The sequence below is a fragment of the Puma concolor genome, chromosome A3 (genome assembly GCF_028749965.1).
Source record: "Puma concolor isolate L17-30 chromosome A3, mPumCon1.1.hap2, whole genome shotgun sequence".
NCBI lineage: Eukaryota > Metazoa > Chordata > Mammalia > Carnivora > Felidae > Puma > Puma concolor.
In genome coordinates, this window is record NC_141669.1 from 31852914 (window position 1) to 31874372 (window position 21459).

Here is a 21459-nt window from a genome sequence, read left to right on the forward strand (position 1 = left end):
CTTTGGAGACGCTAAGCTGTCAGCCTCTGCTTTTATCACCTCATTTCCATCTCTGTCTTATCATATGGCCCTCCCTCTGCACCTCTACACACACACACACAATGACAGCTCTCTCTCCTTATCAGTGTTCGTTTAGATGTAAGGGTCACATAGAGTTTAAAATGCAAAGTGTCTTTGTGGAATTCTTATGAAATGTGTGCCCTGACGGCACGACCGCTGGGAAGCACCAGTGTCTTTTCTTTTCTTTTTTCTTTTTTTCTTTTTAGTTAGTTAACATCCAGGGCAATATTGGTTTCGGAGCAGAATTCAGCGATTCATCACTTATATACAACCTCTACTGCTCATCACAAGTGCCCTCCTTAGTACCCATCACCCATCTAGCCCATTCCCCACCCACCTCCCCTCTATCAACCCTCAGTTTATTCTCAATCCTTAAAAGTCTCTTATGGTTTGTTTCCCTCTCTTCTCTTCTCCCCCTTCCCATGTGTCATCTGTTTTGTTTCTTAAATCCACTTGAGTGAAACCGTATGGTATTTGTCTTTCTCTGACTTACTTCACTTAGCATAATACACTCTAGTTCCATCCATGTTGTCGCAAATGGCAAGATTTCATTTTTTTGATGGCTGGGTAATGTCCCACTGTGTGTATAGACCACATCTTCATCCACTCATCAGATGGACATTGGGGCTTTCCATAGTTTGGCTATTGTTGACAGTGCTGCTATAAACATTGGGGTGCATGTGCCCCTTCGAATCTGTATTTCTGTATCCTTTGGGTAAATACCTAATAGTGCCATAGCACTGGTGTCTTATTAGGCATGGAAGTGTTGATTTTGTGAGGGCATTAATACGGTGGAGTTGTCTCTATAAGTCTGTGCCTCTTGGGGCAGTCTGGATGAGGAAAGTACTATCCCCCCAATGTTCTTAAAAGGGAGAAAAATCGATCTCCTTGGATTATAGTGATCTAGCGTGTGCTTTATTGCCCTCCATCTTAGTAACCTCTCTTGAGAATGTTAAACAGCATTTTCTTATTAGCATACATCACAGACTTCACATAATGCCAGGTTGAATCAAAGCATCCAAAATATTCTAGGTGCTCATTCCTAGGCTATAATTTAGATGATTGAATTATTCTAGAGGGAAAGTGAGTGATTTTCAGAAGAGGAGAAGTTGGAAAAAAGCCCTTGGAATATCAAGTAACACTTTCTAATATGTGCAGCCATCATCATGGCTACTGGAAGCGGCTCCTTTGTTCCTTTTTTACGCTCCTGTCTTGCAGTTTTTTCGTAGATTCTTTCTACAAAGATAGATATTGCTAAAGATAAAAGAAGACCTCATGTATGTCATAACGGGGAGCATTCTGGTCTCAGTCAGAATAGTGTGAAATGGGGCTCTGCTATGGTTTTGATCAGTTCTTGTGTATTAAAACCCACGTTAAGAAATTGGCGACATTGGGGCGCCCGGTTGACTCACTTGGGGGAGCGTGTGACTCTTGATCTTGGGGTTGTTTGAACCCCATGTTGAGTGTAGAAATTACTTTTAAAAAAATAAAATCTTAAAAAAAAAAAGGGATTGACAGCAGCGATTGCCTTCAAGAGAGGCTCTGCATAGCCAGGGTGCAGGGTAAGAAGGAGACTTTATTTTCACTGTCTATTCTTTTCAAATATCTGAATGTGTAAGTATTATGTAAACAAAACTGAGGTGAATCATTTAAAGCTACAAGACATGACAGAATAAGGGGTTATCTTGACATTACTATGCCCCAGAATATTTTAAACCACAGGGAGAGGGGCGCCTGGGTGGCGCAGTCGGTTAAGCGTCCGACTTCAGCCAGGTCACGATCTCGCGTTCAGTGAGTTCGAGCCCCGCGTCAGGCTCTGGGCTGATGGCTCAGAGCCTGGAGCCTGTTTCCGATTCTGTGTCTCCCTCTCTCTCTGCCCCTCCCCCATTCATGCTCTGTCTCTCTCTGTCCCAAAAAATAAATAAACGTTGAAAAAAAAAATTAATTAAACCACAGGGAGGAGCTAAGCAGGTATAATTCCATGAAACATGGTCCTTTTTAACTGCCAGGTTAGATGTGAACAATCTCCAGTTTCCCAGATAGATTATATAAACTGCTTGGATCATGGCCATGACCGGAGGTCAGACTGGTTCAGTTTTTCCCTGGGAAAATGAGAGCTCTCTTCTGTAGAATTCTAAAGAGGTAAATCATACGATCTTTTAGTTACAGCCTAGAAAAGTCACTAATGCCTCCTATGAATTGTTCTGCCATTTTTTGTACCTAAAATATTTAAAAATGTGTTTCTTCTTCATGCCTCACCTACAGTCATTATAACTTCTTTCAAAATCTGTGACGAGACTATTTGCCTATAAGCCACAGGTTTAAGCAACCTACTCACACAACCAGTGCACTCTTGCCCTTCATCTTCCCTCCAGTTACCACCAAACACCCGGCTCTTACGGCCATGAGAGTCACTATGGAAAAAATAGAAAAAATAGACCTAGTGCTTTTAGAAAACCCTGGCCAATAGCGGGTGGAGGAAAAGGGACCGGTTCAGAGACTGCGGTGTAGGCTTGCAGATGCCTGAGTGCCCTTGTAGGAGTACTGGGGATTCCTGGTTTCAATCTCTGCTTTGTCCCTTAAAGTTATTTAACTTTCCAGACATGTTTCTTCACCTTAACTAATGGATAATGAGACTAAATGTGCTGCCGCCTGTAGCGAGCAATCAGTCGTTTTTATCTCCTTTCTTTCTCTTGCCCCCAAATGTCTTCCTTCACACTACTTGAACATTTTACCTTGCTTGATTAATACTGCAAAAAAGGGCATCAAGATCCATGTGGACAGCCAGCAGCTATTTGAAAATATTTAAAATATTGGGGACAAATTAAAAAAAAATTTTTTTTAAGGGGGGGTGTTCATTCGGTTAAGCAGCCCACTTGGGCTCAGGTCATGATCTCACGGTTCATGGGTTCAAGCCCCGCGTCGGGCTCTATGCTGACAGCTCAGAGCCTGGAGCCTGCTTCGGATTCTGTGTCTCCCTCTCTCTCTGCTCCTCCCCTGCTCGCGCTCTGTCTCTCTCTCTCTCTCTCTCTCAAAAATAAATATTTAAAAGAATTTTTTTTTTAATATTGGGGGCAATTAAAGTTCTTGTCGATTAAAGTAATGTTTGCTTTCCTCCGAAAACAGGTTGTAGAAGCTTAGATTGGAAATAGTAGGTACTTTCATTTCACACTTTTAGGGCACTCTGGCTGAAGTTTGGGCGGTACGAGGTGGATAGCATAGCTGGGGTCCGTGGGACGTTAGAGGAGTGGAAAAGTCCATAACGCTGGTTAAGGATTTGTTAATATACTCTGGCCAGTCCTTTGCTCAGGAAAAGGGACAGACTTTTCCTCTACCCTATATCCCCCATCAGCAATTGAAAAAAAAAAATCATCATTCATGGTTCGACCTAGAAACTTTTCCCTTTTTAATGGAAAACAGTATTTTCTGCATTTGAAAACAAGCGTTTTACTCATGTCCTATTCAGAATTTGGGGAATGTCACTTTTTGTAATTCTGATTTGATATGAAAGCTTAGTAACTTATGAAGATACCAGTATCTTTGTAACAAATAACACGCATTTGTTCCGAAGCATTTTTCAGAGACAGTTGAGAGCAGCGGTTTCTGGTGTTAAAAACTCTTCATCTAAACCAAAGACTGGCAAGTACTGCTTCTCTCCGTGGGCTGTTTACTGTTGCCAGAAAGCCGTCTCTTCTGAGGGAATTCTTGCAAGACCAGGAACCAGCAGCTTTGCTGTTGGAGTTGTCACTGTCTCCAGTGCCGAGCATGTGGCTGGCAGAGTGGGGACTCCGTGTACATTTGTTGAATGGATCAGAGTAGGAATCAAAAGTAGATACAACCAAATAATTTTTGAACAAAAATTTCTGCTTTTCTTCACATGTTTTAGCTCCTGAAAAGCAGATGAATGGTCCACACTGTACCTCATGGAGGAAATACAAATTAAAACAATAGTGAGGCCCTATCAGAATGGCCAAAATCCAGGACACTGACATCACCAAATGCTGATGAGGAAGGAGAGCAACAGGAACTCTCATTCACTGCTGGCGGGAGTGCAAGATGGTGCCGCCACTTTGGGAGACAGTTTGATTGCTTCTTACAAAACCAAACATATTCTGACCATATGATCAAGTGGTCATACTTCTTGGTAGTTACTCAAAGGAGTTAAAAACTTATGTCCACACAAAAACCTGCACACAGGTGTTTCTCACAGCTTTGTTCATAATTACTAAAACAACCAACCAAGTTGTCCTTTGGTAGGGGAAAGGACAAATGAACTGTGGTTCCTCCAGGCAATGGAATATTACTCAGTGCTAAAAAGAAATGAGCCATCAAGCCATGAAAAGACAGGTAGGAACCTAAAATGCATACTACTCAGTGAAGAAAGCCCATTGGAAAGGGCTACAAAGTATACAATGCCAACTATGACATTCTGAAAAAGCCACACTTATGGGGACAGTAAAAAGATCTGTGGTTGCCAGGGGCTGAGGGGATGGGAGGGATGAATAGGCAGAGCAGAGAAGATTTTTAGGGCAGTAAAAAAATGATATTATAATGATGGATACATATCATTATTCATTTGTCCAAACCCTCAGAATGTGCACCAAGAGTGAACCTTCCTGTTGAACTGTGGACTTTCGGTGATAATGATATGTCAATGTGAGTTCATCAGTTATTAGAAATGTGTCTCGGGGCGCCTGGGTGGCTCAGTCAGTTGAGCCACTGACTGAGCAGGTCATGATCTTATGGTTCGTGGGTTCAAGCCCCATGTCGGGCTCTGTGCTGACAGCTCAGAGCCTGGAGCCTGCCTCGGATTCTGTGTCTCTGCCTCTCTCTGTGCCTTCCCTGCTCATTCTCTGTCTCTGTCTCCCCAAAATAAATAAACATTACCAAAAAAAATTTTTTTTAAAGAAATGTGTCTCTCAGATGGGGGGGGGTGGTATTGATAATGGGAGAGGCTATGCACGTGTTAGGATAGAGGGTATCTGGGAAATCTGTATCTTCTGCTTAATTTTACTGTAAACCTAAAACTGATCTAAAAAATAAAGTCTACTAAAAATGAAACAAGAGGCTCCTGGTTGGCTCAGCTGGTAAAGCGTGTGACTCTTGATCTCGGGGTTGTAAGTTCAAGACCCCTGTTAGGTGTAGAGATTACTTAAAAATAAAATCTTTAAAAAATAAAAATAAAACAAAAGTAGATGAAGCAAAAGCAAAGAAGGTTGTTTGGCCCTTTGGAACTCCTTTTGGTTACCTGGTATAAGGAGTTTTAAAGCTGTAGCTTCAGAAAGAGAGGAGGGAGGGGAGGGAGGGGGAAGCAGGGAGAGAGGTCAGTCTGGCCTATTCTAAGAGATGGTAGTAAGCGCAATTCACCAGAAAGCCTCGTTTTCAAATAAGGTGATGCTTAAGAACAAGAACCCACAGGGCGCCTGGGTGGCTCAGTCGGTTAAGAGTCTGACTCTTGGTTTCATTCTTTCTCCATGGATCTGTGTGTCACTTCTGTCACAAATCGGTCTTCATAGGTACAGGACCTGTCTGGGGTTGTCTCTTTTGTTCCATTGGTCTGTTCGTCTTTCTGGGCCAGCACCACACTGCCTTAACTTAGTGAGTCTTAGGATCTTATAAGGCAAATCACTCATCTTGTTTTCTTCAAAATTGTATAACTATGTTGGCCCTTTGCTTTTTCACAGCAAGGTTAGAATCATCTTGTCTAGTTACACACGCACACACACGCGCACACACGCACACACACACACATAAAACCCTGCCTTGGGGCGCCTGGGTGACTCAGCTGGTTAAGCGCCCAACTTTTGGCTCAGGTCATGATCTCAGAGTCCATGAGTTCGAGCCCTGCGTCAGGCTCTGTGCTGGCAGCTCAGAGCCTGGAGCCTGCTTTGGATTCTGTGTCTCCCTCTCTCTCTGCTCTTCTCTCACTCTCTCTCCCTCTGTCTCTCTCTCTCTCTCAAAGGTAAATAAATATTAAGAACAAAAACTTAGGAGCCAGACTATGTTCAAATCCAGGTTCTTTTGATAACGATCTGTGTGTTTGGGGCAAGTTTCTCAACTTTTCTGTCCTCAGTTTCCACATCTGTAAAATGAGGGTAATAATAGTGTCTACCTCATAGAAGTATCCTGAAGATGAAATGAGTTAGATGTAGAGTAGTTAGAAAGTGGCTGAGTCTTAGGAAGAACGTGGTGTGAGATGTTATGATAGTCCATGGGTAGGACTCTGAGGACCTACAGGTTTGCAAGGGAGTGAGCCAGGAAAGACCTGGAAGAGAATGATTAATATTTCACTCATGCCCAGCCAGTTGAGTAACGGGAGCCTGGGTGAATGCTTAAGAGTCTATATCCTGAGAGCCCTTCCAGGCATGGTAGAAATAGTTCATAGGCTCGAATTGCATATTCTTCTATCAACACAGATGGGATGGATGCAAAGAACCATAAGAAAGGGGGATAGAATTCCAAGGGTGAATTCTGAGTGAAAAACAAATGGGAGGTTTTTTTGCTTTCTTTAAACTTTTTTAAAAAGTTGGCCTAGAAAAGAGCAGATTGCAAAGCAGCATGTATACTGAGACTTCATTTTTATAAAGAGAAGAAGAAAAGCACATATATCCATAAAAGATGGCGATATGTACATAAGAATATTAACAGTAGTACTCTCTAGTGATGAGACTGGGATGATTTAAATTTCTTTGTGTTTTGGGGTGCCTGGGTGGCTCAGTTGGTCAAGTGTCTAACTTTTGACTTCAGCTCAGGTCATGATCTCACAGGTTGTGGGTTCAGGCCTCGCATTGGGCTCTATGCTGGCAGCATGGAACCAGCCTGAGATAATCTCTCTCTGTCCCATTCCTCCTTGCACTGTCTCTCTCTCTCTCAAAATAAATAAATAAACATTTAAAAAAATTTTTTTAATTTCTTTGTGCTTTATAAATTCTTTCAAAATGTTTGTAAGGAGCATGCATTACTTTTGGAAGGGGACAGTTTGTGTGTAAAGCCAGCCATTTTTCTGTGTTTCCCTGAGGGCTTGGATATGCCTAAATTATTACTACTTTCAGGTTCTCTCAGAAGAAAGTGAGGGGTGGGGGGAGTACCTGGGTGGCTCAGTCGTTAAGCATCTGACCTCTGCTCAGGTCATGATCTCACGGTTCATGAGTTCAAGTCCCACATCGGGTGAGCATGAGCCCTGCTTGGATCAAGCCCTACTTCTCTGTCTCTGCCTCTCCTGGGATTCTCTTTTTCTGTCTGCCCCTTGCTTACTTGTGTGCTCTCAGAAGGAAGGAAGGAAGGAAGGAAGGAAGGAAGGAAGGAAGGAAGGAAGGAAGGAAGGAAAGAAAAGAAAGAGAAAGAAAGAAAGAAAGAAAGAAAGAAAGAAAGAAAGAAAGAAAGAAAGAAAGAGAAAGAAAGAAAGAAAGAAAGAATAGAGTGGTGGGCAGCACCGTGAGCCTCACCTTTGGTTTGAAGTTTTAAAAAACACTTTCATCCCATGTCCCTCATCCCATGTCCCTGCAGGGTACCTCCAAAAGCAGCCCTACTTTGGAGCAGTGGTTGGCAGGGTGGCCAACCGAATTGCCAAAGGAACATTCACGGTGGACGGGAAGGAGTATAAGCTGGCCGTTAACAATGGGCCCAACAGTCTGCATGGAGGAGTCAGGGGCTTTGATAAGGTGAGTCAGGGGCATGGACGCAGGCCTCACCTGGCAACTTCACAAGCCCCTTCAAACATACCTTCTATTTGCCAGGCTCGACCCTCGGCCCTACAGCAAATGGGTGATACGGGAAAGAGGCTGGTCCAGTGATCGAGGGCAGTCAAGGCACTGGCCCTGTTCCAGGACCCGTCCTTCTGTAGCTCATCTGACCGTAACAGGCAGGGATCCCCGAGTGAAAGGGCGGCAGCCCTTGACCTGGGAAAGAGAGAGAATGACTTTCTCACAGCGTCTGGATCAGGACGTCCAGTTGACGTTAGGCACAACAGAAAAGTGGCTTAAACATAATACCTACCACTTACTGTACAAGGCATTTTGCACCTATTCTCTCCCATGCTTTCTAGAACCCTGTATTCTCACCAAATGAGAAATCTGAGGCTATGAAAGGCCATATAACTCCTGAGTTGGGCTGCCTGACCCGAAGCCCTCATTTCCAGACCAAACCCGCTGGTGTCCTCCACAGCTGCTGTAGGTGCCCCCAGGCCAACACACACCCCCGAGACTGTCGCTCAGCCCCCTCCCTGGGCAGCGTGGCACCACATCCAGGCCTACCCTTCCACCGAAGTGCCTCATGCCTCAAAATTACCTCAGATTCTCCCCAGTTACCTCTTTCCACACTAAGAGTCTTATTCCCTAAGTGAACCCCTGGAAAAATAAGGCTGGGAAAGCAAATTGGTCAAACACCTTCTCCCTGAGGTAGAAATGCCTGGCCTGCTTCCTAGCTGTGTGGGAGTCTGCGGATTACCCCCCAGTGACTCTCTAACTAGTCTAATTTCAGGGAGGTAATTTTGGTAGCTAACTCTCCTTTAAATTATACCACCCAGTTTATTTCCCAGGGAAGAGCCAGAAAACACAGGAACGTGTACAGCAGTTAAAGGTCACAGTTTCTCCTTTTCTGCCTCTTACTGCCACCTGTCCCACTGAAGGAAGTTGGTTACTGTCTTTCCCCTGTTTCACCAATTTCCTGTTTGTGGCCTAGAACCATATTGCCTCATCTGTTCCCCTTTCCTCCATGATTGAACCACTCACACCAGGAAGGCATGAAGGCAAGAGAGAGCCTCTGTCCTGCAATACTAGGGCAGAGGGTCTCTGGAATGTGCCAGGTACAAGGCATATGGAGCTTCCTCCAGAGGAAGTTGGGCCCAGCTCTGTTCTAACAGGGATCTTCAGAGGAGCCTCAGAACAGCACCTGTTCTAGCTTGTTCCTGTCCCTTCTATTTCACTGTAGTATTTTCTGTGGGGTTGTTTAACATGTGTGCCCCATGAGAACATAGCAAGATAGTGAGTATACATATCCTTCAGTGCACTGGGCCTACTGAGCCCCTTCGGTGAAGTGGGGAACATAATATGGTGGGCGTACCTGAGACTCCAGTAGAGTGAGGGAGCCAGACCCTTACATGAATAGCTGTTATAGGCAACAAGCCCCATAATATGGATGCCAGTGGTGCGCTAAAGGATCTGGGTGTGGACAAACACATAGTAACTGGGGAGGCAGGATTTGAATCACCCTTGAAGAAAGAATAGCATTTCGTTTGGTAAGTAGTTACTGGAGATAATGGCTGTGTTGATGCCGAAGCCCAGACAGAGGTAGGGAAAGACTTGGAATGTTATCGTGGAGATACTGAAAGACTTTGAGCTGTAAGCTTTCATACAGTAACATGAACAGTATGAGGGGAGCTTTGTTTCAGGTTGTAGTTCATCTCAGCAATTACTGAATAGTTGTTGGCTTATAGGTAAGTCTTCTTGTACTTATTTCAACACATTTTTAAAATTTTTTACTTATTTTTAAATTTTTTTTAACGTTTATTTATTATTAAGAGACAGACACACAGAGCATGAGCAGGGGAGGGGCTGAGAGATGGAGACACAGAATCTGAAGCAGGCTCCAGGCTCTGAGCTGTCAGCACAGAGCCCAACGCGGGGCTCGAACTCACAAACCGCAAGATCATGACCTGAGGTGAAGTCGGACGCTTAACTGACTGAGCCACCCCGGTGCCCCAACACTTTTTTTAAAGGTGAAATTTGACGGGTGCCTGGGTGGCTCAGTCAGTCGAGTGTCCAACTTGGCTCAGGTCATGGTTCAAATGTTCGAGCCCCACATAGGGCTCCTTGCTGTCAGCGCAGAGCCTGCTTCGGATCCTCTGTCCTCCTCTCTCTCTGCCCCTCTCCCACTCATGCTCGCTCTCTCTCTCTCTTTCAAAAAATAAACATTTTTTTTAAAAAAAGATGAAATTTGAATAACCTAACAGGATTAGAAATGGTATATAAGTAGGCCTAAATATGCAAACATGGAAATTTTCAGGAAATGTGGAAACTTCAGGCTCTGGGATATTCTCCTATGAATAGGAATTTTATTTTCCACAGAATTATACTCATCTGATAATACTGGTTTCCACGAAAAAAACTTTCCACTGCGTTCTTTCTCTGAAGGACAAAAACTAGGTAGCAAATTAAGAATATTTTATTTCAAATGTTTTATTCCTACAATTTTCCATTTGGGGGATTCTTTTTTCTTTTTTGAATCATGCATATAACCAGCTTTATATTATAAGTGTCTTGAAAGTTCAACATTTCTGGGAGATAACTAGGGTGTAAAATTAATTTTTTACTAAGGTCAGTGAATTTGTTTCAGATCCCAGCTGCTTTCACGGTAGGTGAAGGCAGAGACCTCCACTCCTGCTGGACTCCCCTTTCTGGTAAATGTGGGCTCACTCAACGGCAGTGAGCAATGCCGGCCACACCAGGAGGGGGTGGGCAGAACCATTCCTGTGGCCCTCAGGAATTATTATCTTTCAGGTCTATTTGCAATGACAGTGTTTGGCCTCAACTCTTCTGTTGAAAAAAGGAGATTCAAACAAAACATTGAAATGAAGATGTGGAATGGGGTAGACTGCCAAGCCTGAGTTAGAATCCTAGTCATGTCACTAATGACACGTATGACTTTAAACAAGGTGGTTTTTTTATCCCCCCTCTAAACAATGGACACGAAGTATGAAAGGATTCTACTCAACTCTCCTGGAATGTGGGAAGTAGGAGTGGACAAGGTAACGCCACTGAGCTCAATTTGCTCATCTGTAAAATGGGGTCATAGTATCAGTTGGAGCCATTTGAAATTGCCAGTGTTCAACTGTTTTGACCTACAAAGACAGTCATTTCGTTTGATTCAACCAAATCCTCACCTTACACAATGCTTTATGTAGGGGCGCCTGGGTGGCTCAGTCAGTTTAGCGTCCAACTCTGGGTTTCGGCTCAGGTCGTGATCTCATGATTCATGAGTTCAGGAGCCTGCTTGGAATTCCCCCCCCCCCCCACAAAGTAAATAAAATTTAAAACAAAACAAAATGATTTGTGTAAGCACCAGTGGCTGGTGAGCACCGAACAAAGGGAGATCTCACGTCAGCAAAAGGCCTTTTGGCTAGTGACCCAGGGCTCCATGAAGGGACTGGGGTCTCTGCACACTGTGTCCTCGGATAACAGAGAATAAGGAAATAAGCTCAGGATCAGACCACTTAGTTCAAATCCACTGTCTTCCTAGCCGAAAGAAGCTAGGGAAAGCAGTGTATTCTGAGTCCCAGCTCTCTCAGTCTAAGTGAGGATCATGGTGCCTACCCTAAGTCAGCTCTGAGACAGATAAGATAGTGTCTGTGAAGTTTCTAGCAAAATGTCTTGGCCCATCATGGGCACTCAGTAAATCCTGGTTGTCCCTCCTCCATAAAGGTAATATTGAGGCCTCTAGGGCAAGGGAGAGGGTAATCACTGTGTCAATGCCAGATTCCTATTTCTGAAAGCAAAAAACTCCTGGAAAACTTTTCTTCATATTTTTCTTTTTTTTTTATGTTTATTTATTTTTGAGAGAGAGAGAGAGCGCGCAGGCAGGGGAGGGGCAGAGAGAGAGGGAGACACAGAATCTGAAGCAGGCTCCAGGCTCTGAACCATCAGCACGGAGCCTGATGCGGGGCTCGAACCCATGAGCTGTGAGATCGTGACCTGAGCAGAAGTTGGACGCTTAACTGACTGAGCCACCCAGGTGCCCCTTCTTCATATTTTTCTTGTCATCCTTAGAACCATATTTTCTAGAATGAGAAAAAAACTTCAAGATCTTTTTTCAAACCTTCTGTGGCAGGAATGGTTTCCCACCATCACACAGTGAGCTAGGAACAAACCTTGTCCCCAAATCAGGACTCCTGACTTGTGGGTAAGACTCTTTCTAACAGAACAAGTACCTTCTTATTTGTTTGGAACTCTGCCCAGGGGATATAGAGAATCTTGGAGCATTTTTTTTTTAATATAAATTTTTTTTCTTTTTTCTTTTTTAAATGTTTATTTTTTGAGAGAAAGAGAGACAGAGAGTGAGCAGGGGAGGGACAGAGAGAGAGGGAGACACAGAATCCAAAGCAGGCCCCAGGCTCCGAGCTGTCAGCACAGAGCCCAACATGGGGCTCAAACCCATGAACTGTGGGATCATGACCTGAGCTGAAGTTGGACACTTACCCAACTGAGCCACCCAGGTACACCCCCTTTTTTTTTTTTTAATAAATATTCATAAACAATACTTCCCTGGGACAGAGGAGCTGACTTATTTAGGTCATTTTTTAATACTATTAGCAGATATTGCTATATGACATTTATCAGAATGGGTCACCAAGATAAAAAAATAACCTTTTAGGGGCGCCTGGGTGGCTCAGTCGGTTAAGCGTCCGACTTCGGCTCAGGTCATGATCTCGCAGTCTGTGAGTTCGAGCCCCGCGTCGGGCTCTGTGCTGACAGCTCGGAGCCTGGAGCCTGTTTCAGATTCTGTGTCTCCCTCTCTCTGACCCTCCCCCGTTCATGCTCTGTCTCTCTCTGTCTCAAAAATAAATAAACGTTAAAAAAAAAAAAATTAAGGGGCGCCTGGGTGGCGCAGTCGGTTAAGCGTCCGACTTCAGCCAGGTCACGATCTCGCGGTCCGTGAGTTCGAGCCCCGCGTCGGGCTCTGGGCTGATGGCTCAGAGCCTGGAGCCTGTTTCCAATTCTGTGTCTCCCTCTCTCTCTGCCCCTCCCCCGTTCATGCTCTGTCTGTCTCTGTCCCAAAAATAAAAATAAAAACGTTGAAAAAAAAAATTTTTTTTTAAATAAAAAAAAAAAATAAAAAAAAAAAAACCTTTTAAAGAAGGGGAAGAAGAAAATATAGGCACATACATATCAATTTAAGGAGGAAGAGAATGGGGAAGGGGAGTAGGTAAAGAGAAAGAAAAAATTTTTTCTCTCAAAATCTACTTTTCTGTATAAAACAAAATTTTAGAACAACTAAAATCCAAGCTAAATAAAATAAAATAAAATAAAATAAAATAAAATAGAATCCAAGCTATTATTCCAACATCTTAAAGATCATATAACCATTTCTCTTCCTAGAATCACTGTCTTTAAATATTGAAATGTGGTGTTTAGCTGGAGATTGCAATGACTTAACAGCTTTGAAAACACTTTTTTCTAGGTCGTCTGGACCCCTCAGGTGCTGTCAAATGGTGTCCAGTTCTCAAGGATCAGTCCAGATGGTGAGGAAGGTTACCCTGGAGAGTTGAAAGTCTGGGTGACATACACACTGGATGGTGGGGAGCTTATGGTCAACTACCGAGCTCAGGCCAGTCAGACCACACCGGTCAATCTGACCAACCATTCTTATTTCAACCTGGCAGGCCAGGTAAGAGAACTTACCTCTGCTCTCCTGCTTAGTATAAAATGTGACTTACCTCTCCTCTCCTGCCACATGCTTTGTGGAATGACCTGGGGAGTAGCTGGATAGACCCACCCAGAATGGTCTTAGCCTGGCAACGGAGTCACCTGGTGATGAGGAAAAATGCCTAGCAAAACAGCTGACTCGTAGTAGGCGCTCAATAAATGGAAGTTACAGAGAAAGATGGAATGAGTACATTGTGTTACTAAGAGAACTTGCTCTTTCCCACAGGTTCAGACAAGTACCCAGCTATTTTAAGAACTCCCTCTCTTCTAACTGTAACATGAGTTTACATTTGCTTCCTCATTCCACTCCTACTCCCAAAAAATTACTTCCAGTTAAGTTCCACTTTCCACCCTTGGAACTTTAAAAATGTGCCTGGCTCAGCTCCTTTAGGTATGCCACCAACATTCGTATGTCTCTGCTGTACTTCCCACCCTAAGAGGGGTATAGAGACACTCTCACCCCTCTTAGGTAATCCCCTCTACACTACCTTATTCCCAACTAATGGTAGTATTTTAGTTTGTTGAGGAGGCTGTTACATGAGGCAGAGGGAAAAGTTTAGCTAAACTCTGTAGACTATATCTGTGGCTTCCTCTTCATCTGAAAAACTCATTGTTGTCTACTCTACTTGAATCACTTTGGCATGATTTCCTACCACAAGATGATGTTCACAGCCAACTAGTAATATCTAGCATTTTTACACTCTTTTAGGAGTCTGCTGACAATGTGCTGATTTTTTTTTCTAGGATCTTTTCAAATAGCACGATGTGCTGATTTTTTTTTTCTAGGATCTTTTCAAATAGCACGAATTAATTGGTTCTTATGTAATTTCCAAAGTTCTCCCTTGAAAAATAAAGAGGATTATAAACTTGTCTATCCCTTACCCTCAGAAACTTCTGCCATGCTCCTTGAGATCTTAAAAACAAACCAAAAACCAAAGCTGCCCAGCCATGCGCCTCTGTAATAATGTGCATAAAGACCCTAATTTTTTTTTTTTTAAATAGGCCAATTTGAGGCTTGAACTCATGACCCTGAGATCAAGACCTGAGCTGAGATCAGGAGTCAGACTCTTAACCAACCGAGCCACCCAGGCGCCCCTTATACACCCAACTTTTTATAATAAGCTCAAAAGGAACCTGGCAGAAATAGAATAAAATATTAGTGGGTTTGTATAGGTAGTAGATCATGGTGATTTTTTACTGTTTTCCACATTTTTGTATACTGAGAACATCCTATTCTGTAATGGGTGGGAGGTGGCCTAAAGAAAGAGATTCAGAGGGGCGCCTGGGTGGCGCAGTCGGTTAAGCGTCCGACTTCAGCCAGGTCACGATCTCGCGGTCCGTGAGTTCGAGCCCCGCGTCGGGCTCTGGGCTGATGGCTCAGAGCCTGGAGCCTGTTTCCGATTCTGTGTCTCCCTCTCTCTCTGCCCCTCCCCCATTCATGCTCTGTCTCTCTCTGTCCCAAAAATAAATAAACGTTGAAAAAAAAAATTTAAAAAAAAAAAAAAAAGAAAGAGATTCAGAGATAGGAAAGAAATTATGCATGAAATATTACACCTGCCAATGTATTCCAATCAAGGAGACAAAATGGGAATGTAACATTCACTAAAACTCTTTCCATTTACTTGGCAGGAGGACTCTCAGAGATCACAGACCCCACCCAAAAGGGTGTTCAGTGTTAGCCCCCTTCTGTATACTGTCTTAGTGCAGCTCGAACCCATAGCCACTAACTTCAGGGTTGAGGATAGGAGGGAGCCATCAGCCTTTTGGGGAGCATCACAACAAGAGTGGGTAGTTGTTTACGAGGCCTGGGGTCAAAGGGCTTCTGCATCTTCAAATCATCTCTTACCCTACCCAGGAAAGCATTTTTTAATTTATTTTTGAGAGAGAGAGAGCACAAGTGGGGAAGGAACAGAGGGAGAGACACACACAAAATCTAAAGCAGGCTCCAGGTTCAGAGCTGTCAGCTAGAACCCATGAACCGTGAGATCATGACCTGAGCCGAAGTCAGACGCTCAATGGACAGAGCCACCCAGGCACCCCAGCACTACTGTATGTCTTAAACTGTCCCCAGGGAAATAGCTCAAAACTTGATCATTTAAAGTGGTCAGCTCATCTTATACATTTTCTTTTTGTTTTGTTTATTTGTTATTTAATAAGCAGTATGTTTGTGCTACTTGGGGCCAAATTTTGACTCATCACTTCTAAGTTTGAGTGTTGGAGACCTGGAGGGAGGAGAGAACTGGTTCTCGAAGAGTGGAACAGGTATATAGGTTGCAGGTTGGTTGGGCTTTTGTTGTTGTTGTTGTTCCTTCCTTATCTAACCCAAAACTGGGCAAACATGTTTTTTGTTTTGTTTTGTTTTTTGGTTTTTGTGTTTTTTTTAATTGAAACTTTACCCAAAGAGGTATGAAAGCAGCCTCGGGGAATTTGAGATGAGAATAGTGGTGGTTCCAGTATGACTGGGTAGGTATGTCAGCAAGGACCTTCCGCCTTTCCACTCTGTTCCTTCAGTGTTTTTGGCTTTTGCCTTCAGGCATATCCTTTTATGGTCACAAGATGGCTGCCATAGCCCCAGGAATCACCTCTACATATAGTCACAACCAGAGACAAAAAAGGACCTATTCCTTTCTTCATATCTCTAATGTTCCATTTTAAAGAATAGACAAAAAACTTCCCCCAGAAGCTCCCCAGCAGACTTTCCTTCACATTTCATGGGCCAGAAGTGTGTCCCATGTCCTGCCTAACCTAATCACCAGCAAGGGAATTAGGCCACCATGATTGGCTTAGGCCAATCAATATTCACCCGGTGGGGGGCGCCTGGGTGGCGCAGTCGGTTGAGCGTCCGACTTCAGCCAGGTCACGATCTCGCGGTCCGTGAGTTCGAGCCCCGCGTCAGGCTCTGGGCTGATGGCTCGGAGCCTGGAGCCTGTTTCCGATTCTGTGTCTCCCTCTCTCTGCCCCTCCCCCGTTCATGCTCTGTCTCTCTCTGTCCCAAAACTAAATAAACGTTGAAAAAAAAAAAAAATTTAAAAAAAAAAAAAAAAAAAAAAAAATATTCACCCGGTGGGATTGGGGAGGGAGCCCTTTCCCTGAGTATACAGCCTACCATAGGATGAATCAACAAGGCAGGGTTCTGCCAGAGAAAAAGGAGGGTGTCCGTAAAGGAGCTGCTATGACTTTTGGGTGGTATGATAGTGTCCAGGATATCCTGCTAAAGGTGATGACAGCTGAATTAAGGCAGTGGTAGTGGTAATGCACGAAAAAAAAAAGAAAACCCTGCAGGCCATAATGAGCTCTATAAATGGTTAATGTTCTGAGCTAGCAGCAGCTGAGCAAAGTTAACCAAAACAACACTGAACCCAAAGATGGGCCTCAGGATCTGTTGGTGGATCAGCATTTCTTGCCAGGTTTTCATCAGCCTGGAAAGGAAATGAATCCAGCAGTAATATTCCACTGAAGTGGGTCATTGCATTATTCCAGGTCAGAAGAATCATAAAATGAAGCATGCTTCCCTTTAATAAAGGAATGTAGGTGCCGCTTTGTGACCCAGTGCCCGTTAAGAGAGTGGCTGTCTAATAAATGTTCCTTTCCTTCCCCCTCCCTCCCCCCCGCCAGGCTTCTTCCTAGCCTCTTAGACTTAGCAATTTATTTTGGTATGTGATGGAATCATTTGCTTCCTGCCCTAATGCTAAAAAACACAAAGAGAAGGAAAGTCCTAAGCAGCATTATTCATCATAATAAAAAGCTGGAAACAAGCAAAAGTCTGTCAACAGGAGAAGGGATAAACAGATTGTGATACATTCGTACAATGGAATATTCCTCAGCCTCCGCTGGAGCACTGAGCAGATAGAACCAAGGAAACTGTCCCCAGTTCTCTTCCCTCATCTCCGCTCCCCTCAGACCCCGAGGCCTCTTCGGTGCTGGCGGTACCACCGAGGCGTGAGGGGACGGCGGCAGGGGGAGCCGGGCAAGAGAGGTACCCCTCTAGTCCAGAGCTGCTCTAGGCGGTGGTGCAGACCCTTCCCACTCTGGACCCGCCTTCTCAGGTCAGAACAGGACCAAACAAGTGGCTAAGGAAGAGACTGTGGGCAGAGGCCTGGCCTTGTCTCCGCCCCCCGTCCACTCCTACCCCTGCCCGCCTGTACCCACCGGGAGAACACAAGACCACGGCAGTTCTTCAGAACCAGAGCCTCCTCGGAGTGCAATTAAAGCAATTTCTGGCCTGTTTAGACATCAATTCTTATGGTCTCTAAGATCCTGGCATTTCTCCTCAGGACGACTCCATTTGATTGTGGAGGCCTGAGTCTTTCTGATTAGAGGATCGTTTCAGTTAACCCCCAGGGCTCCGCCTCCCTCTGCTTGCTTCTCAGGAACCCAGCAGGGCTTTCAGTGTGACTTAGCTCAAGGTTTCTCAACCTGAGCATGTGGACACGTTGGGTCAGATAATTTCTTTGTTGCAGGGGATGGGCATTGTAGGGTGTTTAGCAGAATTGCTGGCCTCTTCCCACTAGATGCCAGGAGCATTACCACCCCCAATTATGACAATCAAAACTGTCTCCAGACATCGTCAGATTTTGCCCTATGGCAAAATCATCCCCAGTTGGGAGCCACTAGGTTAGCTTATTTCTGAGTGTTCACTTAGCAAAAGCCCTCTCCTGGTTCTCCTTCCACGTCTTCTGCTATGAAGCTTGAAAATTTACTCCTATTAGAATATAATCCTTTTTAGCAGAAACATATACGTGTATTTTCCAATTTGCAAGGAGCACAACATGGCTTTACTAAACTTCTTCACAAGAATCCTGGAAAAGGTGGAGGCATTACTGGCCCAGTTTTACCCTGAAGGAAAAGCGATTCTAGGAGCACCTGGGTGGCTCAGTCGGTTAAGCATCTGGCTCTTGACTCCGGCACAGGTCAGGATCTCACAGTTTATAAGTTTGAGCCCCACATTGAGCTCTATGCTGACAGTGTGGAGTCTGCTTGGGATTCTCTCTCTCTCTCCCTCTCTCTCTGTTCCTCCCTTGCTTGTGCTCTGTAAAGAAAGAAGGAAAAGGAAGAAAAGAAAGAAAGAAAGAAAGAAAGAAAGAAAGAAAGAAAGAAAGAAAGAAAGAGAAAGAAAGAAAGAAAGAGATTCTACCTGGGGCCATTCAATAGAGCTGGAGATAGACCACAGGCCTTCTGACTACTGACCCTTTATCTTTGACCCCACTGGGGAGGGCAAGCTGCATCTTTTAAAAAAAAAATTTTTTTTTAACATTTATTTACTTTTGAAAGAGACAGAGTGAGAGCAGGGGAGGGGCAGAGAGAGAGGGGGACACAGAATCTGAAGCAGGCTGCAGGCTCTGAGCTGTCAGCACAGAACCTGACACGGGGCTCGAACCTGCGAACCGTGAGATCACCTGAGCCCAAGTCGGACGCTTAACCGACTGAGCCACCCAGGCGCCCCAAGGGCAAGCTGCATCTTTAATGGAAGAGATGGGCAAGCTCTCAAAAGCAGGAACTCCAGTTCTGACTCCCAGGCTTCTGTCATGTGGTAGAGGATGGGTCCTCCGGGTGGGAGCTGGGCCAGAGAAGGGTGACAGATACCCCACCTCTAGCAAGCCTGGAGGTGATACCAGGCCATCCAGTACTTGTGTGTTCCAGGCCAACAGCTCTTGCTCTTCTATTTGCCTGTCATGTGGGAGGAGAGTGGGAGAAACCCCTCTGCTAATAAGCCAAAGTCCAAAAGTCTTTCAAACCAGTGATGTCTCTCTGACTTTTCACGTTCATAATTCCATTTAGAAAAGAAGATGCATGCTGGGGTCACGCTTGAAAACTTCTTTCAAATGTATCCATTGCTCTGTTGAGGACCTATCTGCCAATGCTTAAATGAACGTATTAATGATCACCATAGGTCAAATGGGATTTCTAGAATTCTTGTCAATGCCTGCAAACCGTTCTGCAAGAGAAGTTAAAAAGCAAAAAATAGGGGCGCCTGGGTGGCACAGTTGGTTAAGCGTCCGACTTCAGCCAGGTCACGATCTCGCGGTCCGTGAGTTCGAGCCCCGCGTCAGGCTCTGGGCTGATGGCTCAGAGCGTGGAGCCTGTTTCCGATTCTGTGTCTCCCTCTCTCTCTGCCCCTCCCCCGTTCATGCTCTGTCTCTCTCTGTCCCAAAAATAAATAAAAACGTGGAAGAAAAAAAAAAAATTTAAAAAAAAAATTAAAAAAAAAAAAAAAGCAAAAAATATAGGCATGCCTGGGTGGCTCAGTTGGTTGAGTGTCTGACACTTGATTTCGGCTCAGGTCATGATCCCGGGGTCATGGGATTGAGCCCCACGTTGGCCTCCTTCTGCTCTGAGCATGGAGTCTGTTTAGGATGGTCTCTCGCTTTCTCTCTGCCCATCCCCTGCTTGCGCACACACTCTCACTCTCTCTCTGTCTTTAAAAAAAAGTAAAATAAGACTAAGCATTAAATCTTCTTTTCTTTCTCTACCTTTCCTTCCCAGGGTTCCCCAAACATCTATGACCATGAAGTCACTATAGAAGCTGATGCCTTTTTGCCGGTAGATGAAACCCTGATTCCTACAGGTTGGTGAATTTATTTTTATTTTTATTTTTTAATTTTTTTTTTCAACGTTTATTTATTTTTGGGACAGAGAGAGACAGAGCATGAACGGGGGAGGGGCAGAGAGAGAGGGAGACACAGAATCGGAAACAGGCTTCAGGCTCTGAGCCATCAGCCCAGAGCCCGACGCGGGGCTCGAACTCACGGACCGCAAGATCGTGACCTGGCTGAAGTCGGACGCTTAACCGGCTGCGCCACCCAGGTGCCCCAGGTTGGTGAATTTAAACTTCTTTATGGGAATGCAGAGCTGGGGTGTGATTGGAGGAACATCGAAACTTCATTTACCTAAATGTGTTTTCTCTGTTGGCCTGCCAAATTGCCTATAATTACCATGATTAGACATTTATGTTGGTTGTGGCTGGGGGACCATATAATTAAACAAACAAACCAGGACACTGTTGAGAAGAAAAGGAGATGCTACTAATCATTAAGCCAGGGCAACAGGTATCAATCGGAAGTTTTGTTGTTGTTGTTGTTGTTTTTTAGTGTTTTATTTATTCTTGAGTGAGAGAGAGAGAGAGAGAGAGCACAAGCAGGGGCTGGGCAGAGAGAGAGGGAGACACAGAATCCGAGGCAGGCTCCAGGCTCTGAGCTGTCAGCACAGAGCCTGACGCGGGGCTCGAACTCACGAACCGTGAGATCACGACCTGAGCCAAAGTTGGACGCTTAACCGACTGAGCCACCCAGGCGCCCCTCACCTGGAACAGTTCTAAACAAGCTGGGTCATATGGCCATCCTGGCTGAGCCTTAGACAGCAAAAGTTCTCCGCTAAAATGTAAATCTGGTACTTCTTAGCACCTTAGCAGAGATAAATTTACCTAAACATTACCTCACCACTGCAGGACACTGATAGAACACGACGTGGTTTTTGATGGAGGATGAAACGTTCTACCCCGAGAAAGACAAATGCACATGTCACCTCTGAGACACAGTTGGGGAATGGGGTAGCATAGGGAGTCTAAAGTATCAAAAGGGAAGGTGAGGTGTTGCCAGAATCAAAGTTTATGGGTGTATGTGTGCATCTCCTAGGTTAACTGGATTGAGATCATCTTGGTTATTATTATTTAGGATCAAAACTGCCTTGGTTCAAATAGGCAAATCCGTAGAGATAGAAAGTAGATTAGGGGGTTGCCAGGGGCTGGGGACAGAGGGGTATGGGGAGTGCCAGTGGGTACAAGATTTCTTTTTGGGGTGATGAAGAGATTCTGGAATTAGTGGTGATGGTGGGATAATATTGTAAATATACTAAACACTACTGAATTGTGCACTTGTGAAAAGGGTGAATTTTGTGGTATGTGGATTATATCTCAATTAAAAACAAGAAAGACAGACAGACAGAAAGAAAGAAAGAAAGAAAGAAAGAAAGAAAGAAAGAAAAC

The 21459-nt window shown here is 44.5% G+C and overlaps 1 protein-coding gene across 2 annotated transcripts in view; it reads left to right on the forward strand.

The window, feature by feature from the left end:
• GALM (galactose mutarotase) overlaps nt 1-21459 on the forward strand; it is a 116995-nt gene that overhangs the window by 64001 nt on the left and 31535 nt on the right. For both annotated transcript variants that reach the window (XM_086700399.1, XM_025927290.2), the window contains exons 2-4: nt 7567-7721; nt 13234-13440; nt 19962-20043. In XM_086700399.1, the coding sequence (XP_086556525.1) occupies nt 7567-7721; nt 13234-13440; nt 19962-20043 (444 nt within the window). The remainder of the gene's footprint in view (nt 1-7566; nt 7722-13233; nt 13441-19961; nt 20044-21459) is intronic.